Raw genomic sequence first — 12,910 nt, 5'->3', positions numbered from 1 at the left:
TAGATAGGTAGTGGGAAGCAGCCACACAGCACAGTGAGATCAGCTCAGTGCTTTGTGTCCACCTAGAGGCGTGGGATAGGGAGTGTGGAGGGAGATGCAGGAGGGAGGAGATATGGAGATATATGTATATGTAGAGTTGATTCACTTTGTTATGAAGCAGAAACTAACACAGCATTGTAAAACAGTTATACTCCAATAAAGATGTTAAAAAAAAAAGACATACAGAGGGCCAAGAGGCACATGAAGAGATGCTCAACATCACTAATTATTAGAGAAATGCAAATCAAAACTACAGTGAGGTATCACCTCACACTGGTCAGAATGGCCATTATCAAAAAATCTAGAAACAATAAATGCTAGAAAGGGTGTGGTGAAAAGGGAACCCTCCTGCACTGTTGGTGGGAATGTGAATTGATACAACCACTATGGAGAACAGTATGGAGGTTCCTTAAAAAACTAAAAATAGAACTAGCATATGACCCAGCAATCCCACTACTGGGCATATACCCTGAGAAAACCATAATTCAAAAAGTGACATGTACCACAATGTTCATTGCAGCACTATTTACAATAGCCAGGTCATGGAAGCAACCTAAATGTCCATCAACAGATGAATGGATAAAGAAGATGTGGCACATATATACAATGGAATATTACCCAGTCATAAAAGAAATGAAACTGAGTTATTTGTAGTGAGGTGGATAGACCTAGAGTCTGTCATACAGAGTGAAGTAAGTCAGAAGGAGAAAAATGAATACCGTATGCTCACACATATATATGGAATCTAAAAAAAAAAAAAAAGGTACTGATGAAGCTAGTGGCAGGGCAGGAATAAAGACGTAGACATAGAGAATGAACTTGATGACACGGAGGGGAGGGGAAAGCTGGGGCAAAGTGAGAGTAACATTGACATATATATACTACCAAATGTAAAATAGATAGCTAGTGGTAAGCAGCTGCATATGACAGGGAGATCAGCGCGGTGCTTTGCGAGGACCTAGAGGAGTGGGTTAGGGAGGGTGGGAGGGAGGCTCAAGGGGGAGGGGATATGGGGATTTATGTGTGCATGTGGCTGATTCCCTTTGTTGTGAGACAGAGGTTAGCACAGTATTGTGAAGCAGTTATACTCCAATAAAGATCTATAAAATAAAATAAAATACATTATGGTAAAAAAGAAAAAGAAAAGGCCATTTATTACCTTCTGTAATAAGAATGTCTTGCTTTAGGCAAGGTAGACCCAGGAGCTCACATGACGATGTCAGACTTAGCTTTCCTCTCTGTGTTGACCTTACTACAGTCAAGCTCTCTACAAAGATGACTGTTGAAGACAGAAATTACATATTTAGGGCTGACAATCCAGGCCCTTTTTTTTCCCAACAACCATTTTTAAAAATCAGTGAAGCTTCTCATTTGCTATGCTTTGGCACCTGTCATCCTAGACCAATTGCTGTGGCCAGCAGGTCACATGCCCACCACTGGAGGGAGTAGGGAGGGGTCAGGCACCATGAGTGACAATTCCACCAGATCAGGTAGAGCTGGGGAGCTGTGGCTTCTCCCAAAAAAGCAACAGAAAGGACAGAAAGATGGGCAAAACTACTGGACAGATACTACAATTACCATTTTCCATTTCAGATAGGTAGAATGTTTTAAGTTATTTGGGGGCAAAGCATTTGTAAGCAAAGGGAAGAGCTTGGGCTGGGATGTGAATGCAGGAAAATGCAACAAAAGCTTTTGAAAACAGTGAGTATAAGGTGCTGGAGGTAACAGAATAATTCGATACCAATGATTACAGTCTCTGAATTGATAAAATTTTATAGGTGTGTTTTCTTTTACTTAGACATTTGTGCCTTGGGAGTTTTGTATACATACAACTGTAAGATCAGCAATTATTTAAATGCAATGGGAACTTGCGATTTGAAGTATATCCTGTGAATACTTTTGTGAAGCAAAGAATTAAATTGTCACCCAAAATACTGACCTTTAATTTTTCTGTTTTGTACTTTCAAATTATTATACATTGACTTGGCTTAGAATAATGTATACTTAAAAGAAATATTTTTACAAAAAAATGAATTTATTTTCATTTAAAATATAACTCAACCTAAGCTGAGTATTGCCCATTTCTAGTAAATAATTAATAAATGTATGTAAAGGCTTCCTTGAATTTATATCAATAGTTAGAAAATCATCTACCAGTTTTAAAATCCTATTTGGATGAGACATTTGTTCCTTGGCATATCAGTGACTAAATGTGAATTCAGTTCATGATTCACAGAATCCCCATGGGCCTGTGGTGATACGGGTGACTGAAACCAGGCCAACTGATGTTTTAATCCTTTCTGTCCTTCAGAAAGAAAAGAAATCAAAACCTATGTTTTTGTTATTTAGTATTTATTGCATTGCGCTAAGATTATAGATAGAATACAGAATTAGATCCTTGCTAAATGAATTTAAAATATAAATTAGACAACTATACAGTATTCTGACCTTGAGAAATAAATCGTAGAACTGACAACCTAGCAAAAAACTCAGGAACACACTAAAAAATCCAAACAAAGATGGCAAAGTATTCTATTATTAGTTATTGCTGGTAATGGACTATGACATAGGACTAAACGGTCAGTTTCCAGCTCCAGCTCTGTCTTGACCTTCATAATTTGGAGCATGGTACCTCTCTTCACTCTGCATGAGTTTCCCTATCTTCAAACAGGTTCATATTTTACAGAGAAGATGGAATTGTATATGATATAATAAATATGAAGCACTGTAAGTTCCTCAGAATGAAGATTCCACAACAAAATGAAATAATAATAGGGTATACTATATGAACTACTCGCTTACAAAGCCAGTAAATTAGGGATGAAATTTTATACTTTAGAAGGATTCATTTCAAAATATGATTTTAAAAAAATATCAAACTAGCACATCTAAAATAAATCAATCTAGAAAAATTTGACTCATACAAAACTTTTGTAAAACATATTTTGCACTATGCAAAGTTATGCCTTTGTGATTTAATTAATACGCAATACATAAAGAAAATAATGTGTTAAATCAGTGGTGCTCAGAGATATGTGGCATTTGAGCCATTTAAAATTATGATAAACAAAAAGAGCCATATAACTGTTATCTGCCTTTTAGATATTTTGTATCTATAATACTAAACATACTTACTCATACAGAAATTAGAAGTCTTGAAAATCCATAGACTTTAGGCAGAAGAGCCATGTGTGCCCTATCCTGTTCAAATGAGTGCTTAACAAAGAAACATTTTGTGAGATACTGGGTTAAAGACCCTAAGAGCTAATAATGATTTCATTATTACTAATGAAATATGAATATATAGATAATTTCAGAATACATTTAAAAAACTGAACAAAAAAGTTGTATAGTCCTATAAATAAACCCACTACATACAATCACACAGAATTTGATTACAAATAAAGTTCGGAGTTTTCTTGAGAACCAGACGGATGACAGGAAGGTGAGGAATTTCCCAAGATGGTTGAAGGACATATATCCAGCCAGACTATATTGCATAGGAAACAACTGACACAGTCACAAAATTTTAAACAAGGTACAATGTGACATATTGCTTCCATGTTGAATAACAGAACACCCCGATCAAAATGATAGCCATGTCCAGTATTGGGAACGACATCAAGAATGGGGTCAATGTCAAAAAAGGACGGGATAAAAAAATAACGAGCAGCCTGCCTCCGCCCTGTGGTGCTCCAAGGACAATGGTGCTTCAAGGACAAAGGACGATGGTTACGAAATCCCTGTGCCCGCCTGGGCAACGCCCACCTGGGCAACGTGACCTGTCCCAAATAAGGAAAGGCATATGTCCTGTCCCACTCCAACCCTATAGAAGGTATATGTGCCTCGACCAATCAGTCGAAATTTTCACCTCGGACCATTCTTCTGTTTTCTGGCTATAAAAAGTGATCAATAGCACATGTTCAGGCTGGACTCTCCCAGACTACTAGGAAGTCGGCCCGCTGTTCCAGCAGCGACCCTTCCCTCTAATAAATTCTATCTTCTTTACATTTTGCCTTATGTGTGGAAATTCTTTTCCAAGCATTCGGACCACAACACTCCCCCACTCCTAAATAGACCGAGCTGAGAGCCTAAAAAAAAAGAAGCTGCAGTTGTTGGCCTTCAGCTCTAGAATTCTTCCAGGTCTGTCTCTTATCCTATAGACCTTGTGCCCAACTTCCCTTAATTTCTTGGCTCCTTTTTTCTGATCTTTAGCTGAACTCCCTGTCTCTCTCTCACCCCTAATTTTGTCAACCTCGTTTTGGACCAGTAACTCTGCTTTTCATCTCTGAAGCTTCTCCATGACGATTATTGATGACGCGGTTACCCACCTACGACCTCATGCACAATAAGTCATGAATAAAAGGCACCTGCTCATATCCCCTGTGGCAACCCAGTGGAGCCTGGACCAAGCTGTTCATGACCCACTAGACACTGTTTGATTATGAAAGGAGATCTGACTTATACTCAGGAGAAAGATTTTGAGTGAGATCCAGCAAAATCTGGGCACATAGCTCACCATACTCTTCTTGGATAGCTTAGGATCATTGGCCAACCCTCTATGAATCATTCAATGCCTGTGACAGGTTTGGTCTCTACTACAATTCCTGGTACCTAGAAGGACTTCAGGAATTATTTAGTGAAGACGGGTGAATGAATAAGTTATTATAAACACCAGCTATAAGATCTAGGAATGATTACACTGGTTTTTGAGGGTATGCATCAAGTTATCAAATATGATGTATCTTTAATTAGTAGAATACGTTTGGTGAAGATTTCCATTCACATTTCTTTCAGAAAAAAACAAAGCAGGAAACAACTCAGCAAATCTACTTGTCATCACTTTGAGAACATCTGTGGTTTTAAAACAGCTTTGAAAATAGTCACTTACATAGAGTAAGTTCTGACTTCTGCTGTATAAGCAGTAAGACGTTCTAAATGCATATGCACTAGTACATACCCTCATAGAGGGCGGTTAATAAAATACCGATTAGGGAGCCCAAATCTTCTTCACACTGTGGTTCTTACAGGAATATGTAGATGTACACTCAACTCATTAAAACTTAGTCAAAATAAAGAAAAAGAGGGAGGTAACAACAGATGCACCATCCAACTTCTTGCATGAAAAACTGCACATTTCCTCTGGAAATCCCAAATAAGAATGTTTACAGGAACGGTTGATGGAAACAGCATGGGCTGGCATATAAAACGCTTACGGTTTAGCAGGAGAAAACATCCTAAATACTGTGCATCTCTCTCCATCAGCTGGTGCTCAGTGTTTGTGTTTCTTCAGATTGATCAGCTGGACGTGGATAGCTTGTTTAGCAACATTGAATCGGTGCATCGGATATCAGCCAAGCTGCTGTCATTGTTGGAAGAGGCCACGACAGACGTGGAACCGGCCATGCAAGTAATCGGTATGTTTATTCTCTTCTTGAGTTCTCCAATACGACAGGAAATAATATTTTAATGGCCTCCCATTGCTTTGGTTTTATGTTTCTGACTCACCAAGCTTCCCAGGAGATATATAAATGCTAAACCCCATCTTCAGGCTCATTGTAATTATACAAACTCTGTATTTATTTTCAGATGAGTTTATATCCATTTGCTGAAGTCCCTCAGTAGCACTAAGCACACCATTTGCTTTTTAATTTTCAATCTTTCAAGCTCTTGGCCTTCCAGATGTTCTCTCATTTGCTTTTATGGCTAACACTTGATTCTTAAAGAATTAAACATTTAAATACTTTAATAGCTTTACTGATTTTAGTCACAATGTCTCTTATTCATCTTATGATTAGGAATCCATTGATTTTTGGATTGTAATTTTTTTTGCATGGAAAGTTTATACGATCGTTCAAACACTTAACAACTACTTTTTCCATGCTTTTCCTTTTTTCTCTGTATTATTTGCTTTCCAAATATGTTTCTAGACAGTCATAGATTATTTTCTCACTCTGATAAGATTTTGAAAAAAATACAAAGAAATTACTGGAAAAGTGTTGGGTCAAACTTTTGTTCTCTCCATTTTCTCCATTCATTGGCCATTTATTTATTTATTCACCCAGTGAATAGCTGGGTATGTGCGATGATTCTTGGGAGCTTCAAAAGGAATACTGTGTTCTGAACTTGAAGGCAGCTGCCGCAACTAAGATATCACAGACACAGTGCCATGGAGGCTAAGAATTCTTTAAAATGTGTTGTCATCATTTTTCTATTTCACACATAATACTCAATATATGCTCATTACAAAGTATTAAAACAGTTCTGGAGTACACAGCATCTAATTCACCCTCCAATGTGACTAACATCCCCTTAAGTAACCACTGTTATCGGTTTGATGTGGATCCTTTCTTTGAGACGCACAGAGACACAAACACACATTTACACCTTATAACTTTATTCATCCTCATTACGTATTTGTTTGTTAATGGGAATCAGAGTATAAAAATGGCATGAAATTGATTTTGTTTCATATTTAAGGAAGACCCAAAGTTTAATAAGCAAAGCTGATCTTATACAAAGGTGAAACAACCTGGCTATTTGTAGTATTTTACATGCCCAAAGGCCAGCCCACTCAAAAAGATTCTCCCACTGACAGGTTTAAGTTCAGTCACTTCGTATGATTATGTACTAAATGTTTGTGTTCCCCTCAAATTCATATGTGAAAGCTCTAACACCTGACATGATGGTATTAGGAGGTGAGACTTTAGGGAGGTACTTTTTATTTAGCTGAAGTCATGAGGGGGTTGATCCATGATGGAATTAGTGTCCTTATAAAGAGAGAAAGAGATACCAGAGTTCCCTCTCCACCATGTAAGGACTCAGGAAGGCAGCTGTCTGCAAGCCCGGAAGGAAGTCCTCACCAGGAACTGAATCTGCTGGCACCTTGATCTTGGACTTCCCAGTCTCCAGAACTGTGATAAATAAATGTCTGTTGCTTAAGCCACTCAATCTATGTTATTTTGTTATGATAGCTCAAGCTGACTTATATAGTTTCCAAAAAATTGCAAAAATAATTTCTAAAGGAAGGACTCTTCATTATCACTCTAGTGTGGATTCATTGGCCATTCATTTATTTATTCACTCAGTGAATAGTTATCAAGCAGCAGCGTGTGCAATAATTAAGATGTTGTGTGACATTACTAGGGATTAAAAGATGAAAGAGATCACGTTTCCTCCAAAAGTTTGCAAATAGCCTCTTTTTTTTTTTTTTTTTTAATTTATTTATTTGGCTGCTCGGGTCTTAGTTGCGGGATGCAGGATCTTTAGTTGCAGCATATGGGATACTTTAGTTGCAGCATGTGGGATCTAGTTCCCCGACCAGGGATCAAACCCATGTCCCCTGCGTTGGGAGCATGGAGTCTTAACCACTGGACCACGAGGGAAGTCCCGCAAATAGCCTCTTGAATTGAAGACACTTGTTTAATACATCATCAGAGTATTTTCTACACTACTGCAGAACTTCAGGGGATAAAGAGACTACTTCTAGATGGGGAATCAGAGAATTCTTAAAGGTGTTACTTGGGCTTAAAGTGTAGGTCAGATTTCAGCAAGTGAGGTTCAGATTGGGAAGACTAAGTAGAAGTAACAGCATGAACAAAACCATGGACAGGAAGTGCCAAGCGTTTAGGAAATGGTCAGTGACCAAGTCAAGCTGGAGTGAAGGACTCATGTAAGGGAGAAGTGAGAAATGAATCTGTAAGTATAGAATAGGGACAGACCATACCTGGAATCCAAGTTTGGAAATTACTCTGCAGGTAATGAGAAGCCATTAAAAAATTTTTCAGCAAGGAGGTAATGAGACACAAAAGTTTTTGGAGAAAGGAAACTATGGAAGGTATGAAGAGAATGAGTGGAAGGAGAAAATGAGTAAATATGTTATTATAGATAATTTAGCCATGTGGTAACAAGCATCTAGGCTGAGGTGGATAAAATGAGAATAAAAAATGGGGTCAGACTCAAGAGAAACGTAGAAAAAAGCACAAACAAAATGTAGAGGTTGGTTGTATTTGCTGGAGTCAAAAGCAATTCCAGGTTTAAGGAGTCACGTATCCTGATTTGCCTAGAACATTCTGGTTTTAGCCTATTCACGCATTCAGTCCAGTTTAGCATTTGTCCTGGATTTTCTCCTTTTTAGAGGAGGATCATTATTAATAGTTGCATCACAAGAGATTTGGTAAGACCTCTATATCGTACTTCAATTTCTGACATGGCCTCTCTTAGCAGAGAGTAAGAGGCAGGTTCAATTGCCAGAGTTCTCACATGGTAACCTCTGAAAGAGAGCCCATCTCTCCTTTCCCAACCTTTCCAGTCTCAACAGTACTTACATCTTCCTTAGAAGTACGGCATACAGGGTACTGGCTGATAAAATGATGACTTTGGGCTTGAGCAGGTAGCAACAGCTAGTTGCTTCCTGTTTTGATGGTGGTGGGAGCTGTATTTGATGCTACAAATCCTGCTGTCCACAGTACAGCAGCTAGTTATGTTATGACCCATGCTGGGTGGCCCATGCCATGACCAGTGGGAGGCAGGAAGCCACAAGGGTGACAGTCAATGGGTTTAGTGGGACATGTAGGGAATTAAAGATTAAGTGCAAGTGAAATACATGTGGGAAGTGGAGGCTGAACTGTCCTGCTACAGAGTATGTGGATGCTGTTGCTACAGCAGTTTGGTTATTTATTGTATGATATAACTCTATCACCTTTTTATTGTCTGGTTATGCTTATCTTATTTTGCAATAAACCCTTTCAAAAGTAAGGGTTTAATGTATGCACATTTAATAAAAATTAAGTATTGATTTTTTATTTCTCAAGAAAGTTGGTCAACATATAACACACAAAATACCATTCACAGGGGGTCATTAATGCTGTCATTGACCCATAAGACAATCAGAAGACAGAAATCTGCGGAAGAAGTAGCAACATCTACCTCAAAAGTTAGTCATTATTCTTAAAAAACCATGCTCATTATTTTAAAACATACAGTAGTCCCTCTGTATCCACAGGGATCGGTTCTAGGACCTTCTTGGGTACCAAAATCCTCGGATACTCAAGTCCCTTATATAAAATGGTGAGGTATTTGCATATAATCTATGCAAACCTCCCGTATACTTTAAATCATCTATAGATTACTTATAATACCTAACACAATGTAAACGCTATATAAATAGTTGCTGGTGCCTGAAAATTCAAGTTTTGCCTTTTGGAACTTTCTGGATTTTTTTTTCTGAATATTTTCTATCTGAGGTTGGTTGAATCCATGGATTGGAAACCTGTGGATATGGAGGACCGATTGTACTTGGCATTTGGCATTTGCTGTCCATACTTTTGTTCATGCTGCTACTTCCACTTGGAACCTTCTTCCCAACATGAACCTACTTGTTGAAATCTGACCTATATCTTTAAGCCCAAGTACATATCATTCCATGCAGCATGGCTTCACTTGTGTCAAATGACAGTTAACCTAAGTTAATTTCTCTCATTTTTAATTCCAAGTTTCCTTGGGCCTGTGAGCAATGGCTATTAATGAGTTGACACCATTAGCAGAAGATTTTGCAAACAGTTAAATTATGACAGTTTTATAATAGTGTGAGCAGATGAATTAAACAGAAAATCAATTAATTCCAATTCTGAGTCAAAATGTTTAATCCAATTCACAGAATCAAAGAAAAGCTTTTGGAAGTTTATTGTGTCAAAGGTGAATTTTCTGACTGTATTGTAAATGCTACTATAACTTTAAAAATTAAATTTATGAATGCAAATTATAATATGAATACATATTTTCGTGGAGCATCACAGTAAAAGAATGCTTTTACTAAAGTGACAAATCTATGGAGCAGAAATGTGCTTGGGATTGACTGTGGTACATATGTAATAACACCGTGATATTCTATTAATTCAAATGTACTCAAAATCCACACATAGTTTTACATATACAAAACTTAGAGTGAACTGTATATCATATTTAGAGGATATGCACACTTTTTTTGGTGTTGGTCACTAATCAGCTTTTAGAAATTGCATTTTGCTCAAAATCAGCTAGATGTCTTTAGTTAAGATATTCAACAAACAGACAGAAAAGTAACTTCAGCTTTTTAGTCTTTATAATTGCAATTATTGAAAACAAAACTGCAGATGGGAAGACACTGAAATTTATCCCTATGAAAACAAGGAATTTGCTAAAAAATAATTAAACAATGAGAGTTCATATTGTGTAAAAGATTTAATTTTGAAATTTTTAAATTGTATTTTGGAAGACTTGACTTATGTAAGGACGCTTTAGACAGAGCTCCTGTTTAATAGGATAAAGTTATACCCTGTACCAGATTTTACAATATTTGGAAAAATATTCAAAAATCATAAATAGAAACAACTTATTTGATGAGCTTTATTTTGTAAAAAGAAAGGAAAAATCAAAATGGAGGCAAGAAGACAATAGCTTTGAAAATATTTAAGCTCAAATATTTATACATTTTAATAGAGAGAGATATATAATCAGAATTTTAATATCTTCCATTTGGTAGAATTTTCTCTGAGCTTATTAGGTGTCTCTGTCCTAGGAGGAGAGTATTTTCACAATTAAAAGTATTATGGTTTATATATTTGAGCAGCCAAATAAATAATGCTAGTATTGGATTTTAGCCCATAGAATAAGATAGAGTCCATACAGATATAAATAAATGAGGAGAAAGGAAAGCTCTTCCTTACGGTAAATTTCAATGAATAAATATAGAAGAAAATAGAAAATTACCATTAGGTAAACAATATAGTCATAATTGTTACAGAAGAATCCACTGATTGATGCTAGATTTAGTGGATGAAAGTTTGATGAGAAATTTATTTTCATAGTTTCAAAGTGTCTCCTAAGTAAGCTTTAACCTCAAAGGGAAAGATGGTAACTTTTCAGTGAGAAACCAGGCAAAGACTACCTTAACCAAGTGAGTGATGAAGATCAGTAGTATCAGGAAATAACACACATTAACATCATGAACCTTGTGATACAATGCACTGAGGGGGACACATCTTACCTGTGGTACTTTTGTCCAAAATATGTGCTCTTGTGTCCAGTCATGAGAAAACCTTAGACAGCAGCAAACTCAAGTGAGGGACACTCAACAAAATAACTGACCAACACTGTTGTAAAATGCCAAGGTCATTAAAGACAAGGCAAGACTGAGGAACTCTTAACGACTGCAGAAGACTAAGGAGGAGTAACAAATAAATGCAAGTGGGAGCCTGAGTAGATTCTAGAACAGTAAAAGAACATTAGTGTCAAAATGCAAGCAAGGTGTTCAGTTTAGTTAGTAGTATTACAGCAAGTTCATTTCCTTTTGCTGACAATTGTCCTATGGTGATGTAAGATGTTAACACTGGGGAAGACGAGTGAAGGATATTTGGAAACTATTGGTGCTATTTTTGCAACTTTCTTATAAGCAAAAATTAATCTAAAACATTTAAATTATTACGGCTTGCAGAGAAAACGCAATTGAAGGTGCGTTTACGCAAGTTTCTAATTATAAGTGTGTTTACGCAAGTTTCTAATTATAAATTGCAATATTGAGGAAGACTGTAGAAAATTTATGGAAAAAATTAAGCCAGTGAGGCCATATTTGAAGAAGTTGGAGGCATATTTTAATTTCCCTACCTTTTATATCTGGCCTAGCCTCATGACTTGCTTTGACCAATAAAATGTGGCAAAATGTTGTTCTACAACAGCCTTGTGACAGACACTCTCTGCTCAGGGAGAGAGAAAGCTCAAACTACCCAGTCATCCCAAACAACACAGTCAAGGCCTTGGACACGCGAGTAAGGCCCTCCTCAGCCAGCTGGCCTCATGCTACAGACTACAAACGTATCAATAAAACCCCTTTAACACCACATGGAGACAAGGCATCCCAGCTGTGCTCTACTCAAATTATCAACCTGGAGAATCATGAGCAAATAAACAGTGTTGTTTTAAGCCTTTAAGGTTTTTTGGAGGGGGGATTTTTTTTTTTTTTTCTGTAGCAATAGCTAACTAATACGGATTCACAGAGAAGAGATTAATTACTTCAACACAGATGATGAAGAAAAACTTGATTTCGAAGGTGACTTTTGAACTTGGACTTGAAAGATTTTAAAAGGTGGAGATTTGAGCAAAAGACTTCCCAAATGACAAATGACACAGAGGCCTCAAGACAGGAGAGTGTGGGAAGCTCTTATAAAGGAAAGCAATTCAATGTGGCTGGAGCATAGTGACAAGGAGGTATATCCATGACCCATACAGGGTAGCCGTATCAATGGAGTTCACTGGCAATTTTCCATCACTAAATCGTTCATCTTACATTTCATAAGGTAAACTGATTTGGGGTAAGATTGCCAAAATCATGTTGCCACAAAATGAAAAGCACAGGTGTTCCATTTTTTCGTCCTTAGATGGCACGAATGAGTTTGTGATCCACAGTTCTAGTGCCAATGGGGAAACTTTCCTGATACCTAGATCAGCCAGGAGGAGAATTTTACTCAATAAAAACCTTGGGGTTTGGTCGAGGCTCAAGTTTAAGCACAGAGGCATATGTCTGAGAGCTCTGGGGAATTGTCTAGACTATCATGCCAAGATAGAAACTGGATTTTAAAATCTTGATTTAGGCAGGCTGCCTAGATAGGAAATGGGTTTTAAGTCTTTAGAGATGGGAGTGTGAGAAGTGGCTCTTGTTTCCACTTAAACTGAAGATCATTTTGTAACAAATAGAATAGTGAGAAAGAACAAAACAAGTAAGATGACACTGTAGAGTTTAAGAGCACACAGGCTTCAGTCTCAGGTTGATTTAGTGTACATCCTGGCTCATCGGTTGTTAAACGTGTGATCTTAGGCAAGTTACAAAGCCTCACTG

At 37.3% G+C, this 12,910-nt stretch overlaps 1 protein-coding gene across 1 annotated transcript in view; it reads left to right on the top strand.

The window, feature by feature from the left end:
* The window catches only part of ARHGEF38 (Rho guanine nucleotide exchange factor 38), a 153,976-nt gene that overhangs the window by 72,800 nt on the left and 68,266 nt on the right, over window positions 1–12,910 (top strand). The window contains exon 3 of the mRNA XM_030864144.2: window positions 5,333–5,456. Coding sequence (XP_030720004.1) covers window positions 5,333–5,456 — 124 coding nt within the window. The remainder of the gene's footprint in view (window positions 1–5,332; window positions 5,457–12,910) is intronic.

Source organism: Globicephala melas, chromosome 5, assembly GCF_963455315.2.
Source record: "Globicephala melas chromosome 5, mGloMel1.2, whole genome shotgun sequence".
NCBI lineage: Eukaryota > Metazoa > Chordata > Mammalia > Artiodactyla > Delphinidae > Globicephala > Globicephala melas.
The sequence above is the reverse complement of the archived record's forward strand: the minus strand, read 5'-3'. Positions and strand labels throughout refer to the sequence as shown.